Raw genomic sequence first — 20,309 nt, forward strand, 5'->3', positions numbered from 1 at the left:
GTCAGCCCTGTCCCATGTGCAGAAAAACACCCCCAAAGCATGATGCTACCACCCCCATGCTTCACAGTAGGGATGGTGTTCTTGGGATGGTACTCATCATTCTTGTTCCTCCAAACACGGTTAGTGGAATTATGACCAAAAAGTTCTATTTTGGTCTCATCTGACCACATGACTTTCTCCCATGACTCCTCTGGATCATCCAAATGGTCATTGGCAAACTTAAGACGGGCCTTGACATGTGCTGGTTTACGCAGGGGAACCTTCCGTGCCATGCATGATTTCAAACCATGACGTCTTGGTGTAATACCAACAGTAACCTTGGAAACGGTGGTCCCAGCTCTTTTCAGGTCATTGACCAGCTCCTCCCGTGTAGTTCTGGGCTGATTTCTCACCTTTCTTAGGATCATTGAGACCCCACGAGGTGAGATCTTGCATGGAGCCCCAGTCCGAGGGAGATTGACAGTCATGTTTAGCTTCTTCCATTTTCTAATGATTGCTCCAACAGTGGAACTTTTTTCACAAAGCTGCTTGGCAATTTCCCCGTAGCCCTTTCCAGCCTTGTGGAGGTGTACAATTTTGTCTCTAGTGTCTTTGGACAGCTCTTTGGTCTTGGCCATGTTAGTAGTTGGATTCTTACTGATTGTATGGGGTGGACAGGTGTCTTTATGCAGCTAACAACCTCACACAGGTGCATCTAATTTAGGATAATAAATGGAGTGGAGGTTGACATTTTAAAGGCAGACTAACAGGTCTTTGAGGGTCAGAATTCTAGCCGATAGACAGGTGTTCAAATACTTATTTGCAGCTGTATCATACAAATAAATAGTTAAAAAATCATACATTGTGATTTCTGGATTTTTTTTTTTAGATTATGTCTCTCACAGTGGACATGCACCTACGATGACAATTTCAGACCCCTCCATGATTTCCAAGTGGGAGAACTTGCAAAATAGCAGGGTGTTCAAATACTTATTTTCCTCACTGTAGATGTACAGGTGTAAAGTGGTCGGTGAGTGTATATATATATATATATATATATATATATATATATATATATATATATATATATATATATATATATATATATATATATGTATAATCATTATATATTGAATTATATATATATTAGGGCTATTGATTTAATGCGTTAATTCAGCACGATTAATAAAAAATTAAAAAACACGTTAAATTAACGCAATTAATCGCATGCCCACGGACCATAATAACGAAGATTCCTGAGAAATGCAAGATTGTAGTACCACCTGTTCACTCCAGAGGGCAGTAAGTGAATTTTCAGCTGTATGAGCAACACGCAGTTTATACAGTGAAGAAAACACTTCAGTAGGCAGAACAAAACAAACATGCGTTTGCGTTCAAAACACTCGAAGGAACGCAAATGCGATCTAAGGTATCTCAAGATGTGTTTAAAGATTAAGTATTAAACTACACTCACCTAAAGGATTATTAGGAACACCTGTTCAATTTCTCATTAATGCAATTATCTAATCAACCAATCACATGGCAGTTGCTTCAATGCATTTAGGGGTGTGGTCCTGGTCAAGACAATCTCCTGAAGTCCAAACTGAATGTCAGAATGGGAAAGAAAGGTGATTTAAGCAATTTTGAGCGTGGCATGGTTGTTGGTGCCAGACGGGCCGGTCTGAGTATTTCACAATCTGCTCAATAACTGGGATTTTCACGCACAACCATTTCTAGGGTTTACAAAGAATGGTGTGAAAAGGAAAAACATCCAGTATGCGGCAGTCCTGTGGGCTGAAAATGCCTTGTTGATGCTAGAGGTCAGAGGAGAATGGGCCGACTGATTCAAGCTGATAGAAGAGCAACTTTGCCTGAAATAACCACTGCTACAACCGAGGTATGCAGCAAAGCATTTGTGAAGCCACAACATGCACAACCTTGAGGCGGATGGGCTACAACAGCAGAAGACCCCACCGGTACCACTCATCTCCACTACAAATAGAAAATAGAGGCTACAATTTGCAAGAGCTCACCAAAATTGGACAGTTGAAGACTGGAAAAATGTTGCCTGGTCTGATGAGTCTCGATTTCTGTTGAGACATTCAGATGGTAGAGTCAGAATTTGGCGTAAACAGAATGAGAACATGGATCCATCATGCCTTGTTACCACTGTGCAGGCTGGTGGTGGTGGTGGTGTAATGGTGTGGGGGATGTTTTCTTGGCACACTTTAGGCCCCTTAGTGCCAATTGGGCATCGTTTAAATGCCACGGCCTACCTGAGCATTGTTTCTGACCATGTCCATCCCTTTATGTCCACCATGTACCCATCCTCTGATGGCTACTTCCAGCAGGATAATGCACCATGTCACAAAGCTCAAATCATTTCAAATTGGTTTCTTGAACATGACAATGAGTTCACTGTACTAAAATGGCCCCCACAGTCACCAGATCTCAACCCAATAGAGCATCTTTGGGATGTGGTGGAACGGGAGCTTCGTGCCCTGGATGTGCATCCCACAAATCTCCATCAACTGCAAGATGCTATCCTATCAATATGGGCAAACATTTCTAAAGAATGCTTTCAGCACCTTGTTGAATCAATGGCACGTAGAATTAAGGCAGTTCTGAAGGCGAAAGGGGCTCAAACACAGTATTAGTATGGTGTTCCTAATAATCCTTTAGGTGAGTGTATATTTAACTTGACACAGTGACCTAAACATTTTATGATTATGATGCAATGCACCCCTAAACAAGCCCTTATATAAATCTCAAACTGACAGACAAATTCACTTGTGAAATGGATTGCTATGAACTGTATGCCAATGATTGAATTATGATCAATAATATGGTAGTAAACAATACATTGTATTCTAAAGCCGCTTTTTATATTGTCTTATCAATAATTAATTCTTCTGCTACAAGAATGTAATGCATTTTAATTATCTGAATATATATATATATATATATATATATATATATATATATATATATACATATATATATATACATATATATATATAATTTTAAATATTTAAAGATAACTATGTATAATTATATATTGATATAAATATGTATAATCATTATATATTGAATTATTGTTATATGAGGGGCTTTCACAGCAAATATTTGTATGTGCGATTAATCACGATTAATTAATCGGGACACCATGTAATTAATTCGATTAAATATTTTAATTGATTAACAGTCCTAATATATATATATATATTGCCACTATCATTATACACTTTGGGAAAATAAAACATATTTTCATAAAGGGGCCATTGTACACTCATTTAGAATTTACAAATATTACTTGAAAACAAAAGGAGGGTGCAGTTTCTTAAGACAATTGTAGGGTTAAAGGACAGAAGCATTAGCACTGAGTACAGCTAAACATTTATGGTGTGCTTAATCCAAATGAAATGCCATTTTGTGAACTCAATGCATGAATAATGCACTTGTTTATTGCCAGGGCTTAGTCTAAGCCTTCATATGGAGATAAGACTCAAAGCTCGTCTCTCTTCGTCGCTGCGGGCTACATTTGGAGATCCTGCAAACCTCACCAATATGAAGAATTAAAAGAATCACACAGCGACAGTGCAGACATCATACATCTACGACAAACTGCATGGAGTAACAGAGCGTAAACAGAGTGGAATAGTGGACAATTGAAAAAACTATTCAGTAAAAACTTGTTCATACATCATGATAACATTGTGACAAAAGGAACAGATCCAAATTGTGTTACGGGTTGTTTGCAGTTGTCAGATGAGAGGTATGTGTGTCTTTCACAGGATAGTGTGGGATTGTGTAAAGTGAATCTGCCGTGAGTTTTTATCAACACTGGAATAGCTCTGCAGTGATGGCTGTGAAATTGAACGTGATCTGCTGTTCTGTTCTGCACCACTAAACCAGATACCACTGATGGTCTAAGTGACTGTCTCATGTCATTTATAACAGCCGCCCAACACAGACACATGCATCATTACAATATCAGGAGTGGATGAATGGCACTTCATAATGCTAGAAAAATGCTTGTCACTCTTAATCTAGTCCATTAAATTGGTGATCATATGGTTTCCAAGTTGTGAGATCAAAGCCTGGTGTTGTGTGATTACATCCATTAGCTTGCTGGTTTATAGTAACCTGGCAGTACAGAGGTGATTCTCTCTGGACTGCTGTATGATTGGCACTTAGTCTCTGTTGAGGTCAGGCACTGATTACCGTAACCAGCATCATTTCAGTTCCTTGTCACCAGATCATTCTGCCTTCATAACAAAAAAGCCTCACAAATGGGAAATCACATTCTTAAAGGTGAAAAGTGTAATTTATGTACCTCTAGTGACACCAAACGGAGTTAGAAGTTAACGACTGTTTTCAATCATTATTCCAGAACACTTCCAAACATCTTCCATTGGATGGACAAACTGATAATCCCACCCAAAACTCACCACATTGGTTAAGACAATGTTGATGTGTCAGGCTGGTCGGGATTCTCAAACAAAGCAGGTTACAACGGGGCTAAAGTTCACCAGGGTAAAATGCCATTTTTATTTTATTTTCAACCAAAACACAAAACAACAACTAAAACTCCCACACTTTCCTAAACACCTGTTTGTCACTATGCACTGCAAAATTTTCCCAATCCATAAGGGCATCACGTGCAATATCTAAAGTTTGATCTAACATTGAATAACTTTTAAAATGCTGTGAATGTATGATGCTAATGAAAATCCCTGAAACTATCACATTTATTTTGAAACAAAAATACCTATTTTATCATTTTCTGTGTTGTTCAGTGTGATTAAACCATACGTTTTTTTAAATAACTGTCCAATAAATTAAAGGATAATATTTTGGGTAAAAAGCCCCCTTTTTACAGGGGCTAAGGACTCCATAAATCACATTGTTTTTTTAAGTGGGTGAATAGATTTGTCATGAAGAATGTTTAAAGTGAGCTCACATTGACTGATCCAGTCATAATGGAGATTAATTTGTTTATAGAATACTTGAGATGTAATGAAATGCCAAATGTGATTGAATTTAAAGGGGTCATGAAATGGAGAATTAAAATGTACTTGATATTTAGACATATAAGAACTGTACTATAAAAACATACTGTTAATTTCAGAAATCATAACTTCCTCCCCAGCCTAAAAAGAGCATTTATAGTTGTGACACCCAGCGTGTCGTCACAAAATATTGCTCATTTGTATTTACACATCCCACAACATGCTTCATCGCACCATTGGCCCCGCCCACTGATGCGCAGTTCAAAGTCAAGAGAGCAGAGGCCTTGTGTTGCTAACTATTCCCAACATAACACCTAAGGGTAACCATCTGGACTATTTTGAATTATTTTGTATATAAACATGAACTACACAGACTCTCTGACCGCTGCCTTGTATCTCGCCAAATTTTTAAAGACGCGGTGTCAAGGTACAAATCTGAAAGAGATAAGCAATTCTCTTTCATTCAGCTGCTGCCTATTGTTGTTTTGAGCACAAACATGGACGCGTTCTTTCGCACATCTGAGCTATTTTTAATTGTTGGTGCATGTAAACATGTACTAAAACAGACGTCTTTAAACGTTTTTAACAGTTTCCAGCAATGTACGCCTCAGTGCAGAATGATACTGTATGGGTGTGTGTCTAGTTTCACTGCTCTGGACTATGTGTGTTTGTTATTTTTGTCTCAATTCAGTATGGATTGCTTGTGAATCAGTCATAGTACGATTCAAGCTTTGCAAAGGAACTGTTATTGAAGGATGGGGCAGTTAAAAACACATGAAAAATGTAAGTAAATGGTTTCATTCATGAATATCTCATGTCATGACTTTCATGGTTTATGGTGCTGAGTGATAACAGTTGTGTTTTGAGCTGAACAGTTTCATGTATTCAGATGCAATGTGTTGGATGTGGGTTGTGTAAACCTTGCAATATTGATTTATAATGTTCTTCCGATTGAGTTTGCTGAATCTGAGGAGCGGCGTGATGTTAGCCAATCATAACAGTGGCCGTTTACATTGAAGTTATAAGGAGGCGCTTAGGCCTAAACCGAGCGTTTCAGACAAAGGGCCAAAAACAGGGTGGAAAATGATCATACATTACTAAATTGTGACTGTTTTGGTAAAAAAAAAAACGTTTGTAACATTATCATTATAAAAAACAGAAATTCATGACCCCTTTAAAAGAAAACGGTTAAACCTTTTAACCGTGGTTATTTTGAATAAGCATTATCTTAACTCAAAAAGCATCTTACTTTTGTTGCAGAAGTACACAAATATAACCCTATAACTATTGCCCCTATATCTACACAATATCACCATAACCCTCCAAGTGTGTGGTAAACCCCCCAATTAATTTAAATAAAAAATATCCTTCCATTATTATGTCTTTTAACACAAATTATGATGTTCTATCAATATTTAATAAACAAATCACATTTTTCAATCTTGATGCACTTTGCAACCAGAAAACAAATGATCATTCTCTTTAAGCGGATTGTACCCTACTGTTTTGATAGTGCCACTGTGTTTACACTTTTGGGGTACATCAACATCATCCATCCTCCAACTTCATACATCCACAACAAACAAATAAATAAATAAATAAATAAATAAAATAAAAATCACCTTGACATCAGCTGATGAAAATTGCAAAAATAGTTCAGAAAAATTAAGTATTGCAGGTACAATAAGCTCAAACAACACCATTTGTGGCATAATACTGTTTACCAAAATCATTAATTTGGACTTAACCTTCCTTTTCTTTAAAAAAAAAATAAATAAGAAAAAAATCAGGGTTCCAGTGAGGCACTTACAATTCCAGTGAATGAGGCCAATCTGTAAACGTTTAAATACTATTTCAAAAGTATAGCCACAAGACAAACAATATGACATGATTGTAGTGAGACAAAATCGCTTACTAACCGTTTCTGTGTAAAGTAAAATGATGGTAAAAACAACTATTTAAAGAACTTTACAGCTCAAATAATACATGAGTTTCAACAGAAGAATTAATGTAAGTGCTTTTATATAATTATAAGCTTCACATTTATGCCTTTAAACCCTCCAAAAATTGGCCCCATTTATTTCCAGTGTAAGTGTTTTTTTTTTTTTTTTGTGGTAATCAACATTATGCCACAAATGCTATGGATTGAGCTTAATTTAAAACCAATAAAAAAGCAACATTGCAAAGCAACTGGAATGAGGCAATAACGAATTCAAACCACAAAAATTTATTAGCATCACATTCAATGAGAGAAGGACAGAAAGAGACATCAGTAAACAGCCTCCATCTATGAGTTTCCATGTTGAGTTTTAACATGTGGGGTGGGGCTTGGTTTCCAGAATGACAGAGTGCAGAGCTGAAAAATGAATGTGTAGTGGACCGAACAAGCACACAGATGTTCCTCATTGCAACTCAAATGCATTCTAATAAATGAACGGGAAGGCAATCAGTTTCCATAGTTCTCCCTCTCTGCTTAAAGCCAAAACATCACAAACACACACTTGAACCACAGTCTGTGTGTGTTTAGAACACGCAAATCACAGAAATTACACCACCTGGCCTCTCCCCTCCTCTTTTGCTCTCTTGCGACCCATAACTGTTCATTCAAACTCCTTATTGTGTCTGTATCTGAGTAGTTGTAGCTCAGGCGGAGGGCTATGGAGGGTTTAGTGTGTCTGAGTGTGACTGATGAAGAAGGGGCATGTGGGTGTGGAATACACATGGCACAAGATAAAGGCCAACAGAGACCGGGATGTAAATGTAGAACCGACTAAAACATTATGGCTCCGAATAATACGCACCAGTGAGAAGGCTATACTTCTTTTCATGTTAGGCTTCAGATTCATGTGAAAACACACAAGGCCTTGAGGACTTGGCAGCGTCAAATGGAGCTAAATTGTTTATTTACACTGAGGATGATATAAGAAATAACTGAGGGCATCTCCAGCAATATGAAAACTGTTGAGAGCTGAGAGAAGGGAATATAATTGCATTAGGATATGGTGTACACACCCACAAATCAGTCTTGTATTCAAAAATTACTTTTACAGTTTGGTCGCTCTCTCATAAAGGAAAACTATATTGTGGGCTGACAAATGGCAGTCAATGGCACATTTTTCAGTTTGATGGGTGATGGGCTGTTTGCAGACATCAGACTCTTTGAAGAACACAGCTTCTCTGGAATGTATGGCACTTAATGGCAAATATCTGTGTTTCTGTTTTGATTCATGTGCAGTCCAAACTCTAACCTGGTGCTTCTAAATACAGCATCATCTCTTAATGCATTTTAACTTCTGTCTCAGAGGCAAAGCTGCCAGGGATACAAACAACTAACATATTTAGAAGGGGTGAGCATGTTTGCCATTTTGCTCACTCAAATAATTGAGTACTCTATTTTTTTTTAGGTCTATTTAGTCTTTGACTCTGAAAGTTGCATTGTGTCTTGCGCCATATGCATCACTTTTTAAGATGCTGTGTTAATGTGTTTGATGCATTCTGTTCTATTACATCAGCTGCACACAGTCTAGTTGTTTTTGAACCCAAGACGAATGTTGGTCGACGAATCAACTAGTCGCCAACAACTGACAAGTTGATTAGTGGGGTTGACTAATAACGTTCATATTTTTAGTAGTACTGCTTTCAATGGAAGACGTAACTTCTTGGAGTGCGTATTTGCGTGATGATAGCTTGCAGTGCTTAAAAGTGAATAACAGTCAGCACAGTAAAACCCTCTGCAAGAAGTTTTATCTTGTGAATTATTAAAGTTTAGTCCATTTATACACTGATATTGTTAAAGTCAGCAAAGCATTGGATCAACAGCACATTGCAAGAGGATCACTGTCGGATGTAAATTTCTCTGCTTTGAGTAATGTTGCTGTATTTATGTTGTGCTTTGGGGAGACCGTCTTTTTGGGAAGAAAGTCTTTTGCTGATTCTTTGTGACACTGCTTAAATAAATAGTTTCAGTAAAAAAGATTAAAGTGCTCAATGTCGTGAACTAGATGTGTACATTCTAGTGTACATGTGTAAATTCTGTGCAGCGAGGATCACTTTGAGACTCCCAAGCTCTCTTGTCCGCATTTCCCTCTAAAACGCTTCTGATCATTGTCATGTGACCAAAACAGAGCCTAATTATACATTATTATCCTTTAAGCTCTGAAGGTGTTTTTAAAGATTTTCTGTTTCAGTGGCATACCCAAAATTAAAGGCTTTCTATTAATTTTTTTAAACAAGGAGGTTCAAGTGTAAATTTTTCAATGATATAAATAATGATAAATTCGGAGACTCTCAGCCTGAAACTGCTGAAAAAAAAAAAGAAAACGAGCCAAAAATAAATGTTTTCTTATTTTTCTGATTTGATATTATATATTTATAACTCTGAAAAACTAATTTTGTTTTGTTCCCAATCGTGTCTTTGTGTTGATATGACAAAGCAATAAAACGTTATAGCATTACAAAAGTACGTTATCTTAGTGTCCAAAAACATCTCCAAACAAATAAAATATAATTTTACATGAGAGCTAATTGCACATGCAAATACAACAATGAATAAAGGTACAGTCTCTCTCCAAAGCATGCAGGTATGAGTAATGACATCTCATTCAGTTCCATTCTGTGTCATTTGAGCCATCATTGAGTCTGTGTCAAGTACTTGGCGCCAAGTACTTTGCTTATAACTTTTTTGTGAAGTTATAAGCAAAAACGCGGCAAACAAGAAACACCTGTTTACATGTAACAAATATGTCAAATACATATTCTTAGCTATTATTAGTTATATTTTCTGTAACAAAAATAGGCTGGTTGTATTCTACTCTTTAAGAGCTTTCCAACAACATAGGACTATATGATCAATTTTACCGATTACAATAATATGTGCCTTGCAAAATGATTTATAAATTATCAAAATGGAACACATCCAATTTGTCTTCAAATTTCAAAGCACTTGTTCAGTATTGGTCATAATGCCTACATACATTGTAAAGTACAGCCTCTAAGCTTAAAAATGTTACCTATTTTATGGTGGTAAAGACTGTAGTTGTTCATTTGTTGATAATAAATATTTTACTCGTGGGCCCATCGGTAGGCCCATCCGAGCTTAAGGGTTAACTCAGACCAGTCGACTAGTCATTCAAAGAACTGACTGACTAGTTGATTATAAAAACATTTATTTTGTACATCCCTAGTGGGTACAACCTCTAATTCTCTCAAAAAAATAGCCACTTTTTCAGCATCTGGCCGAACAGTTTCATTATCGGAACATGCCATTCCGTACAGTAATGGTTTATTTTTCCATTGTGAGCTGTGAAATCTGGATTAGAATGGACTAAATGGGCAAGTGACTAATCCTAAGTCAGCACATACTAAAGGCGTTCCACCAGCATGGTTGAGTACGGTTAGCTAACTGTGCAGAGAAATCAGGGCTGAGAACCATTTATAATCATACTGTACCAAACTAAGCTCAAGTGGAAATGCTAATGGAGCCGTTATTCACTGCGCTCTGAACCGTTCTGCATGATGGTGGAAAAGCGGCTAACGTTGAGTGCTGTTATTACCCCAGAATGAAAGACACTGCGTACAGAGTATGTGTACAGGTACTGTCCCAAATCTAACCAACAGGACCATATTATACCAGCCAAAAAGCACAATATATATGTAATATTTATAATATGATATAGACATTTTAGAGTAACAGACTGTCATAAAAGGCAAACCATGTCTGTGTGGAATAAACTATAATAGTTTTAAACTCCTTGTAGAGGATTAGGAAGTCAGCATTTTCACAGAAAAACTACAGACTCATAAAATAAGCTTTTTAGAGAGGAAGGTCTATTTGTATAAACATATGGTTTTTATTGTATATAATCTATACATTTCATCTCATACTCAAATACACACTCAGGTGGCCATTTGGTATTTGATTTGAAAGGGGCACAAGTAGCTTGGGAACAGTTTGTATCTGCGGTAAACTACCCAGAGTGCCTCTCCCCTCAGTGAAAGACAATGTAGCTCACAGCACTCTCATTAAACACCAGCTATACAGGAAAGAGAGAGAGAGTGCACTAATAAGCGAGAAGAGGGAAGATTTAGAGGCTCTGGGTCAGTTTCATCCTTTTTTTAATCTGACACTGATAGAATGATCCTAACACGCAGTTACATTGAGGAAGCTAATCTATGCTTTTTTGAGCTAGAGGCGGCGAACAAAGAAAGGGAGAGAGAGAATCTCTCCTTTAATTAAAACGCAGCAGGCAGGATTAAATGGCATCATGGTTGCTTTCTAGTGGACACATTTGGCTCTGGAAATGTCAACTCTCCAAATGTCAGCACCCGACAGCTCTACCACAACTACTGTATATGGTGTCCAGACTGTGCCGATGCGGTTACAATATACAGCACAACAAAAAGAACTTAGCAGGGAAGTCCACACCAGAGAACGAAAGCTAAGCCATTCAGCTACTGAACTCTACATCAATGAATGTACTGTTGTCTGATTCACTTTAAAGCAAATGCAAACTTTGGAAAATGTGCATCTTTTAAATGTATCCCCCTTTAAAGCACTGCTACTCCAGCCATACATTTTCAGATGGACATCTTTAGGTGATGCATTATATCTCATCCTATTTAACCTTGTGCCACCATAAGCGTTGCTTTTTAAGACATTATGTCAAGTTCAAAATAGTCCAACTTTTAAAAACCCATCTCGAGACCCCTGCATTTCGCTCCATTTAGCTGTTTTGGAATGCAAGAACACGTCTTATGTTGTGCTCACTCAAACATTTGACCTATTTGGGAAAAACTGAAACTAAAAAAAGTGGTTGGTTCTTATGTGACTAATAATAAAATAAATATACTGTCTGCATGTGCTGCATGCTTTACAGTGAATGTGTGATTCATATGCTAAAATCACAGCACACAAGAGCATCATGCTCGCTGTTATGATAGAACAGAGCACTTCATTGTAAAGCATGCATTGCCATTAGACTATGTTTATGATTATTGCAGCATTTTGGGCTTTAATAATCTCATTGGGCCATTTAAACAACTGCTTATCCGAAGTGTGAATCTCAAAAACACACACAAACTTGTGACAGAAATATGCAAGGACTGTATAGTTAAATGTAATATTCACTAAAATGTATATTCCCAATAATAATAATTTGAATAATGTTTAAACAATCTTGCAAGCAAGAGTGCTGTTGTATGAATTAAAGTTTTTATCAATGTTTTCATTTACACTGTGATGCGCAATGTAATGTCACCATGTAATGAAAAACACAAGATTTGGGAAAAAAATAAATAAGTAATTTTCCTAGGGCCATAATTGAAAAAAAAACTTGAAGCCATGTTTACTTAATTGAAAAACAAACAATTACAAGTTTTAAAAAATAGACGAGATCTAGGGCATTTATCCAGCTATATACTGTACAGTAAAACTCTTTGAAGAGATTATAAGACTATACCTCACAGCCACATTTTAATTCTGCAATTCTGAACAAGGTCGGTGGCCCTCAATTACTGAAGAACGTGCTGTTGTCTAATTTACTTCAAAGCAAATGCAGCCTACAGCAATGTGCACTGGAATACATCTGCTTACAAAGGGGGTTGAGAAGAAGGAAGAAGGCCATAAAACAGGCCTGAGAGTGAAGGTGTTTGTCTAACTCTTAGGACAAGGGTATGCTTTGTTTTTTTTCTGCTTGCTGTCATGTCTTGCAAACAATTGAGTGTTCTAGCCTTTCAATGTATACTTCACTGACCATGAGCTTGTATGAACACATTCAATGCATGCACACTACAACTTCTTTGTGAAACTCTAAATTACACTCAGCATTGAGGCATATGTGCAGACAATGTGCAAAGATGCGGTTATAAAATCTGGAATGCATGCGCACGCATCACGCAGGGACGGTGCACAAGACATAGCGACAAAAGGAAGACCAGAGCATACTTTCAGTTTACACAGAACTCATACTCACCGATTACTTTGACGAAATATGCATCAGCCTCAAAGTTGTTCTTCAAAGCGTGGATGACGAGCTCTTCTTTCCCTTCCACCTTGCTGAGCACGATCATATCTAATATACCCTGCAAATGAGAAATCAGAAGCTAGTCACTCACAATGCATCAAGCTCTTTCAATCTGCCCCGCCTGATGAACACTCGTATCCTTAATGGACTCTGCCGAGCTATTATGCTTCCTTATCAGCCCCTCTCTGTGGTCTATCGGTTTCAGTCTTAAGAACATCGTTGCGATTGGGCTCCTGTACAGATAGAATCCTAATACTGTGCTAATGATGACTAGCTGTTATGCTAACATAATGAGACATACGCGTGCTGTTTGTTTAATGAGCCTTTAGCTCCATTAGTTATGTAAGCATGAGGGAATTCTAGGTAATTGGCTATATTGCGATTACGATGGGGAGAAGGTTGTGATACAGATGGAAAGAAGGGCAGAGGGAGGGAAGGAGTGAATCATGGATGAAAGTGGAGGGAATGATGATGGCAAATTAAGACATGCGTAAATGTACACGTGTACATAGAGGGCCGGAAGCCCGAGTGCTGACTATAGCATGGAGATGTTTGCCATCCTTAGGGGACTGCAAAGAACCAAACAAACCTAAACAGATCTAAACAGAGTGACTCAAGCTTGTCTCAGCATGCTTTGCTCACATTTGTGCTACATTTCTACAGTGCTATTTAGAAGCAGCGCTGCACCGCTGCTGAAACTTCTGTGCCACAACAAAAAAACAGTTATTAGCTTGTGAACTAAGATTTGTGAGAGAACGACTCCAAATGTATTTGTTGGCAATAATTAGTTAAGGCTAATGTGTGTAATTTTTTCAATGTTAAAACTCCTCATATCCCCGCTTAAAAGTGTAATACTGTGTTGCTATCAAAACATTCCTCTGTTTGTTTGAGCTGCCCATTCAACCTGACACACCAACATTGGCTAGACCAATAGTTTGAGTTTTGGGGAGTATTCGTTTGTACAACCAAAGAAAGACATGGAAGTTTTGCAGATACTGTTTGAAAACAGTGATTATGTTTTGCTGTTTGGTTTGGTGACACTAGTCAAATTTAGGGAAGCTTACGTTTTTAACTAGATCAGGTATCGTTCAGATGAGCCCGATACAGTGGGTTAGTCATGGTCTTTACCGTCAAGCTCCACAAAAGAAATAAAAGAACAAAAAAATTTATAGAAAAACATCAAAGTAGCCCATATGACTCAGGCATTTTATTTAAAGTCTCTTGAAGACAAACAATAGCTTTAAGAACCGGAAAAGGCTGCATTTAATAATATATCCAGTAGTATGCATGCGCAGAGTGCTTCAGTGACTGAGCGCTGCTCTCTTGACACACACTCATAGTGCTAAACATGAACAACATCTCATATGTCGATGCTCGATAGTTTATAACATGCATTGAGAACGGCACCTGACGGAGCATTTCCATAGATTTTTAACGAGAAGCATATTAAAATACTGTGATCAAGGCTACATTCACACACTTAAAGGACTTTCTGGAGAGTTCCACCAAATTAAAAGACAGAGTTTTAAAGTTAAGAAGGCACAACTGAATATATATTACTGTGACTGCATGCAAGATATAGAGCAACATGCTATCACATTTAAAAATTACCCCATTGTTATTTTCTTAAATGAAACAGCTGTACTGAAACAGTCTTTAAAAAACAGTCAACAGTCTGAATAATGGTCAACTCACTCGCTAACTGAACTGCCTTTATTATGTCTGAATAAACATTGTGGATTTTTGAAAGCGACATTAAAAACACAAATCTTAGTTTTAATCTTAGTCTAAGCAAAAAGGTTAGTGAAAGTAAAATCAGTCCAATACCTGACTGACTGTTCTGACATCAGATTCATATGAAAATGTGCAGTTAAAGATACATATCTGCAACAGTTTATAATAATTGGCTTTAATTATATTAATGAATGAATTGGTAATTAACTTAATGTGTTGCTGCAAAAACTAAATCCTGTAGGAAACACTGGATTTATCTGATAACAAACAAACATGAGAAAAAGCGAGAGACAGATATAGAAAACGAAATGGGAGCAGTAACTTCAATGCACTGTTTTTAATGGTTAAATATTTTTACTTAAATGCCAGCAACTATCAGCCAAGGCAAGGATTTGTTGGTTAAGTACACAAACTTACAGAGGCACTGAATGAATATGGTACTAAGGATTGGTTTTGATTTGTATGCCCGTTTTTGGGCATGACACAACAAAATTATCAATATCTGAGTTCTTAATCTGAGTAACCAGGAATTAAAGCAAGTGACATTCATGTTTGTGTGTAGGGGTATATTGAAATAACCTGTCTAGATCAATAACTCTGATCAAAGGACACTTAGAAATCATTAATCTATAACAAAACTTGAGCAATGAGTGAGACACAAACAGCTCAAGAGAGGGGAGATATAGTTGCCCTCAGGGAAGCTCCAGTTGGATTACAGAGAGTGGGAGGAACATGAACATGAAATATGAAGTGAAACATTGAAACCATGGACTAAGTAAACTCCTAATACTGATCAACAGAACAGGTGCAGTGAATTACCCAATGTCAAAAGAAAAAGAGAACAGTTAGAAAAAAGATGCAGTCCCCAATAATGAGATGGGGACAATTTAGGACTAAAGGCCTACTCCTACCAAACTGAGACTGCTGTACAAATCTTTGGCTCAAAAAGATTCACAAGATATATAATTTGCACTGAGATCTAGGGCTGGCCGATAAAATTATCTTGATATTTATCGTGATAAAAAAATCCATGATATCTATGACCAATGAGTCATTTTCTATATTTAGCCTGTGGTCTACATCTAGATGATCAAGCAGTTTGGCTTTCTAAAACTGTATGCACTTGCTAACGTTATCTACCTTGCTAATGATTAGGCTACGGCAGACACCTTGGTTCGAGTCCGGACTGATTCCACCCGGATGAACAAGACATCATGATGACAGTTGAGGAGCTCTAGTGAGCAGAGTGACAAAACAACAGTGCTGTGTACACCATACCTGATTTTTCTGTACTGTATTCTTTAATATTTCTCTCTAGCACCAAACATGCTTCATTTATGCCATCCCACTCTGCACGTGTTGCCTCTTTTTCTCCGCATGAGAGTAAACATGAGGGCTGGTTAAGTAAATATGGTTCAAGGGCACCTTTAGACCATAACGGTTTTTCCTTCCTAATTTTGCTTTATTAATCAGTATGTTACGAGCCTTTAATAAAAATACTTCTGTTCTAACTTTGTGAAATGAATCAGATGTCATCCTCTCTGGCAAGGATGACAAAGGAAGACAATAAAATTACTAGTTTGTAGCCTTCTCACTTTAATGAAAACATAAAAATGTTCCATTCAGACTTTTATATTTTCTAAATTTTCTTCCAGGAGTTACCCCTGAACCCCCGTACAGTATCATTTTTCAGTCACGCAGGCTTCTATGCCCCCAAACATGCTCTCTGAATGTAAAGAAATATAAAATAATTTGAATGTAAAAAATATATGATGTCATTATGCTTTAAAATGAACAGATGATCTTTTAAAATGTCCAACTGCACTCGATTGATAAACTCTATAAAATATTTTGGTAGAAGCTCCCTCAGACACCACTGCTTTGGCTAACTCTGGGCCTCCAATGTCGTTTTGAATAGAATATTTTGACTGTTTAGGATTTTTTTTCTTCTTCTTTTCTTCTGCAAACTTGGAAATGTAAAAATATTTTGTAAAAGTGAATTTATATCGTGATAAATATCGATATTGAATGACATGAAAAAGAATATCTTGATAAAATCAGTGTTCCAACTCTTTTCAAGGCACAATTTTCCAGGAAATTTCCTGGACATTTTATTTACCGAACAAGGGTAATATTTAAGCAAAAATACACACATCCTTTTAAATCAAGCTTTTAATTTTGGGCATTTCTGCTTGTTTTTGACAGTAGTTTTTCACCTTCAGATAAGCAGTTTGCTCCATTGCCCAGTGTGATTATTAATCGCCGTAAAGCTGTGATTCAATTTAATAAATACGTAGTCTGTATGTGCTGTGCGCTTTAGAGTGCTCTCAGTCATCTCAGACAAACAAGTGTACACATGATGATCATGTTGAGGTGTTTTCAGTGTATGTGCGGCCGGCTCTACAGTACACAGTCATTTTGAAGCATGCATCACTTTACATATCACAGATTATTTATTTATTCAATTAAATCAGAGACTTTTTTAGTTTAATTATCACACTAGGACATTTCCAAATTAGATTTACATTTAAATTTACAATTAATTGTACATTCAAACAAACATTTTCATCCAAATATGTCATAATCCATGACATTCTGCGTTTTATTGCTAATGCTATTTTTATGACTATTCCATGTTCTCTACATTCTACATGTGGTAACCATGGTAAAAGTGGACTCCAATCGTTAAATTATGAAAATGTATTCACAAAAAAAAAAAAATATTAATTCACATCCCGAGGTATTAAGGCTAAATCACCACTAACAACCCAGTGTGAATTATAATTTTTTTAAATCAGTGGTCTGACACTCATCATTGAATAAAGTTTATAACTCACAGGGATGCAAACTCATGAGTGTCGAAAAAGGGAAGACAATCACTGATCCACGATTTATGAACATGTTTTCCTGGGTTATTTTTTTAAAGAATAAGCTAAAAGCACCAACATAAGCTATTTTAATGATTCAAGTAAGCAAGCAAGCTTAAAAAATCAAGGTTATTTTAAAATGTTAAAAAGTTTTAAAATGTCTTATGGTAAAGCGCATTTCACATGAGTTGAGTCGAGGCATCAGCGCTCCTTTCAAAACGAGTGTCAAGTGGTGCTTTGACATTCTACATGGCAAGCGTTGCAGAAAGCGTCAGGGGCAAATTGCCTATTTACTAGCTTGCCATGCAAGAAAGCAGGAGGTGTACACAATAAATATTGAAATAATGTATTTTACACATGCACTATTTCATATCACATGCATACTTTGTACATATAGTATATTCTCTTTGCCCTATTTTATTGTTTTTTAAAATGGGCATTTTTAATTGCTTTTTTTTTAAATTGTGGTTTTAATTCTATTTCTATCCTTATCTATATACAGTATATATATATATATATATATATATATATATATATCTATATATATATATAACGTATAAATTGTGGGGAGAAAAGTCATATCAAGAATTTCACTACATGTCGTACTATGTATGGTTATGTACTGTATGTGACAAATAAAACTTGAAACTTGAATGAAAATTTTCACGAGTGCTGCTTCTCACTGTGCACGTGCTGCTTTAGCCAAGCACGCCATTGGCTGCAGCTGTAACCAATCAAGCAATCTGCCTCGGTTGGACCACGACTGCCAAGCACACGATTGGCTGCTGCTATAATCAATCACAAGGGTGTTAGCGCCCTTAATGGTTGAAGTTGATTCACAATGCACAGGTCACACGATGGTGACAAAACGATATGAATTTGTCTATCTGACTCCTATTCCGAGTCCCGATCATTACCATATTTTTTTTACATGTAATGAAAACCTTGATAGCAACTCATTCAAACAGTTTTATTATATTAAAATGTTTTCTATGACAAATAATTATTTTCCAGGACAATTAGGTATTTTTCAAATTTTCCATGACTTTTCCATAACTGGAAAACTGCATTGAAAAATTCCAGGTTTTCCAGGACAAGTGGGAACCATGAATATTTTTGGCCATTTCACAAGCTATCCTACACTGAGATCAGTTTTCTTCTTTTTTGGAAAGTAGGTTGATTTTTCACTTGTTTAGATGTCGAAAACATTATCTGACCAATAAGAAATTAGCTTTGTCCGGAACCAGCAATGCAGAATCAGAATGACTTTTATTCAGCAGTACATGTGAAGGATTTGTTCTGCATACATTTGTATTCAAAAAGTTGGATTTAACATAAAAAGATCAGATCACTAAGGGCAGAAATGCCCTTGGTCACAATAAAAACAGAGGAACAAGGAGACATTAAAATATATAACAACCAATAAATAGTACGCACAACACTGTGCAGACACAAGAGGGAAACTACATTTAATTGGTATGTGGTTTTAAGGAGTTGTTCAGAAAATCTGCCACCATTTACTTTCAAAGCATCTTTTTTCCATACAATGAAAGTGAATGGTGACTAAGGTTAACATTCTTCCTAACATCTCCTTTTGTGTTCCACAGAAGAAAGAAAGTCATACGGGTTTGGAACAATATGAGGATTAGTAAATGATGACTTTTTTTTAGATTGAACTATCTTTTTTTATAAGATAGATTTAGAAGCTAGAGATAGAAGGAGAATTTTTTCAAAAAGTGCATCTGTGCAAGTCGAGTGAACATATTCTATTGATTAAGGGTGTTGATGCAAATAGGTGTTGTGCTTGTATTTGCAGCAGTCTTGTGTAAACAGGTCTTAACCGCACTATGAGATGGTTGGGTGCTATGCATCAAAGATTACGGCTTGTGGGAAATTTAGACTGTGTTATTTTGTTCGCTCTCAATGTCAACAAGGAGAGAGCCTGTGTCGCACCACTGGGGCAATATTACCGTCAAGAGTAAATCAGATAATGGCAAAAATTTGGTAATGCGGGTCACAGAGACATCAGCAAGATGAGGGAAGAGTGACGGGGGAGACAGACATTCAAGTAGTGGTAGTGCTTCACACTGTCTGCATTAATTAACCATCAGAATCAAGTGGAAAAGACCAACACTTACGTCCTCATAGATGTCAAAAAAAGTGGCCAAAACAGCTCGGGGGATGGCACTCAGATCTGATTGTTCCCAGTGCACGCGGAACATTCGGCCTGCCTCGCGACAGCTCACATTATTACAGGCCACATTTTCCAGTAGAAACGCCTGTTGCTGTGCACTGCAGACAGAGAGAGAGAGAGAGAGAGAGAGAGAGAGAGAGAGAGAGAGAGAGATGCATGTTAATATGAACAGATTTGAGGAACACAATGCTAAAACATGAATGAAGACAGTGTGTCATGTTGAATTTAACCCTTGCTAATTAAGTTTGCAAGCACACAGCAAACCACTGAACTCTGACCAATTAAAGACCATGTCTGTGCGCTGAGCAATTCTTCAATTACAATATTATCCACATGCACCTCGCAGAGAACAGTACAGTAACACAGGGGTTGATGAAGCAGCAAGACTGGAAAAAATGCAGAAACTCTGGTGCTGAACTTTTCAATCCCCAAACACAAAAAGGCAATTAAGCAGAACCTTTCCTCATAATTTAGCACCGAGTCTGGGAGAGAGTGTAGATCT

At 37.0% G+C, this 20,309-nt stretch overlaps 1 protein-coding gene across 1 annotated transcript in view; it reads right to left on the minus strand.

Moving 5' to 3' along the window:
• Window positions 1-20,309, minus strand: part of itfg1 (integrin alpha FG-GAP repeat containing 1) — a 186,089-nt gene that overhangs the window by 59,299 nt on the left and 106,481 nt on the right. The window contains exons 11-12 of the mRNA XM_052149066.1: window positions 19,752-19,905; window positions 12,962-13,070 (exon numbers count right to left, since the gene is read on the minus strand). Coding sequence (XP_052005026.1) covers window positions 12,962-13,070; window positions 19,752-19,905 — 263 coding nt within the window. The remainder of the gene's footprint in view (window positions 1-12,961; window positions 13,071-19,751; window positions 19,906-20,309) is intronic.

Source organism: Xyrauchen texanus, chromosome 2 (genome assembly GCF_025860055.1).
Source record: "Xyrauchen texanus isolate HMW12.3.18 chromosome 2, RBS_HiC_50CHRs, whole genome shotgun sequence".
Classification (NCBI taxonomy): domain Eukaryota; kingdom Metazoa; phylum Chordata; class Actinopteri; order Cypriniformes; family Catostomidae; genus Xyrauchen; species Xyrauchen texanus.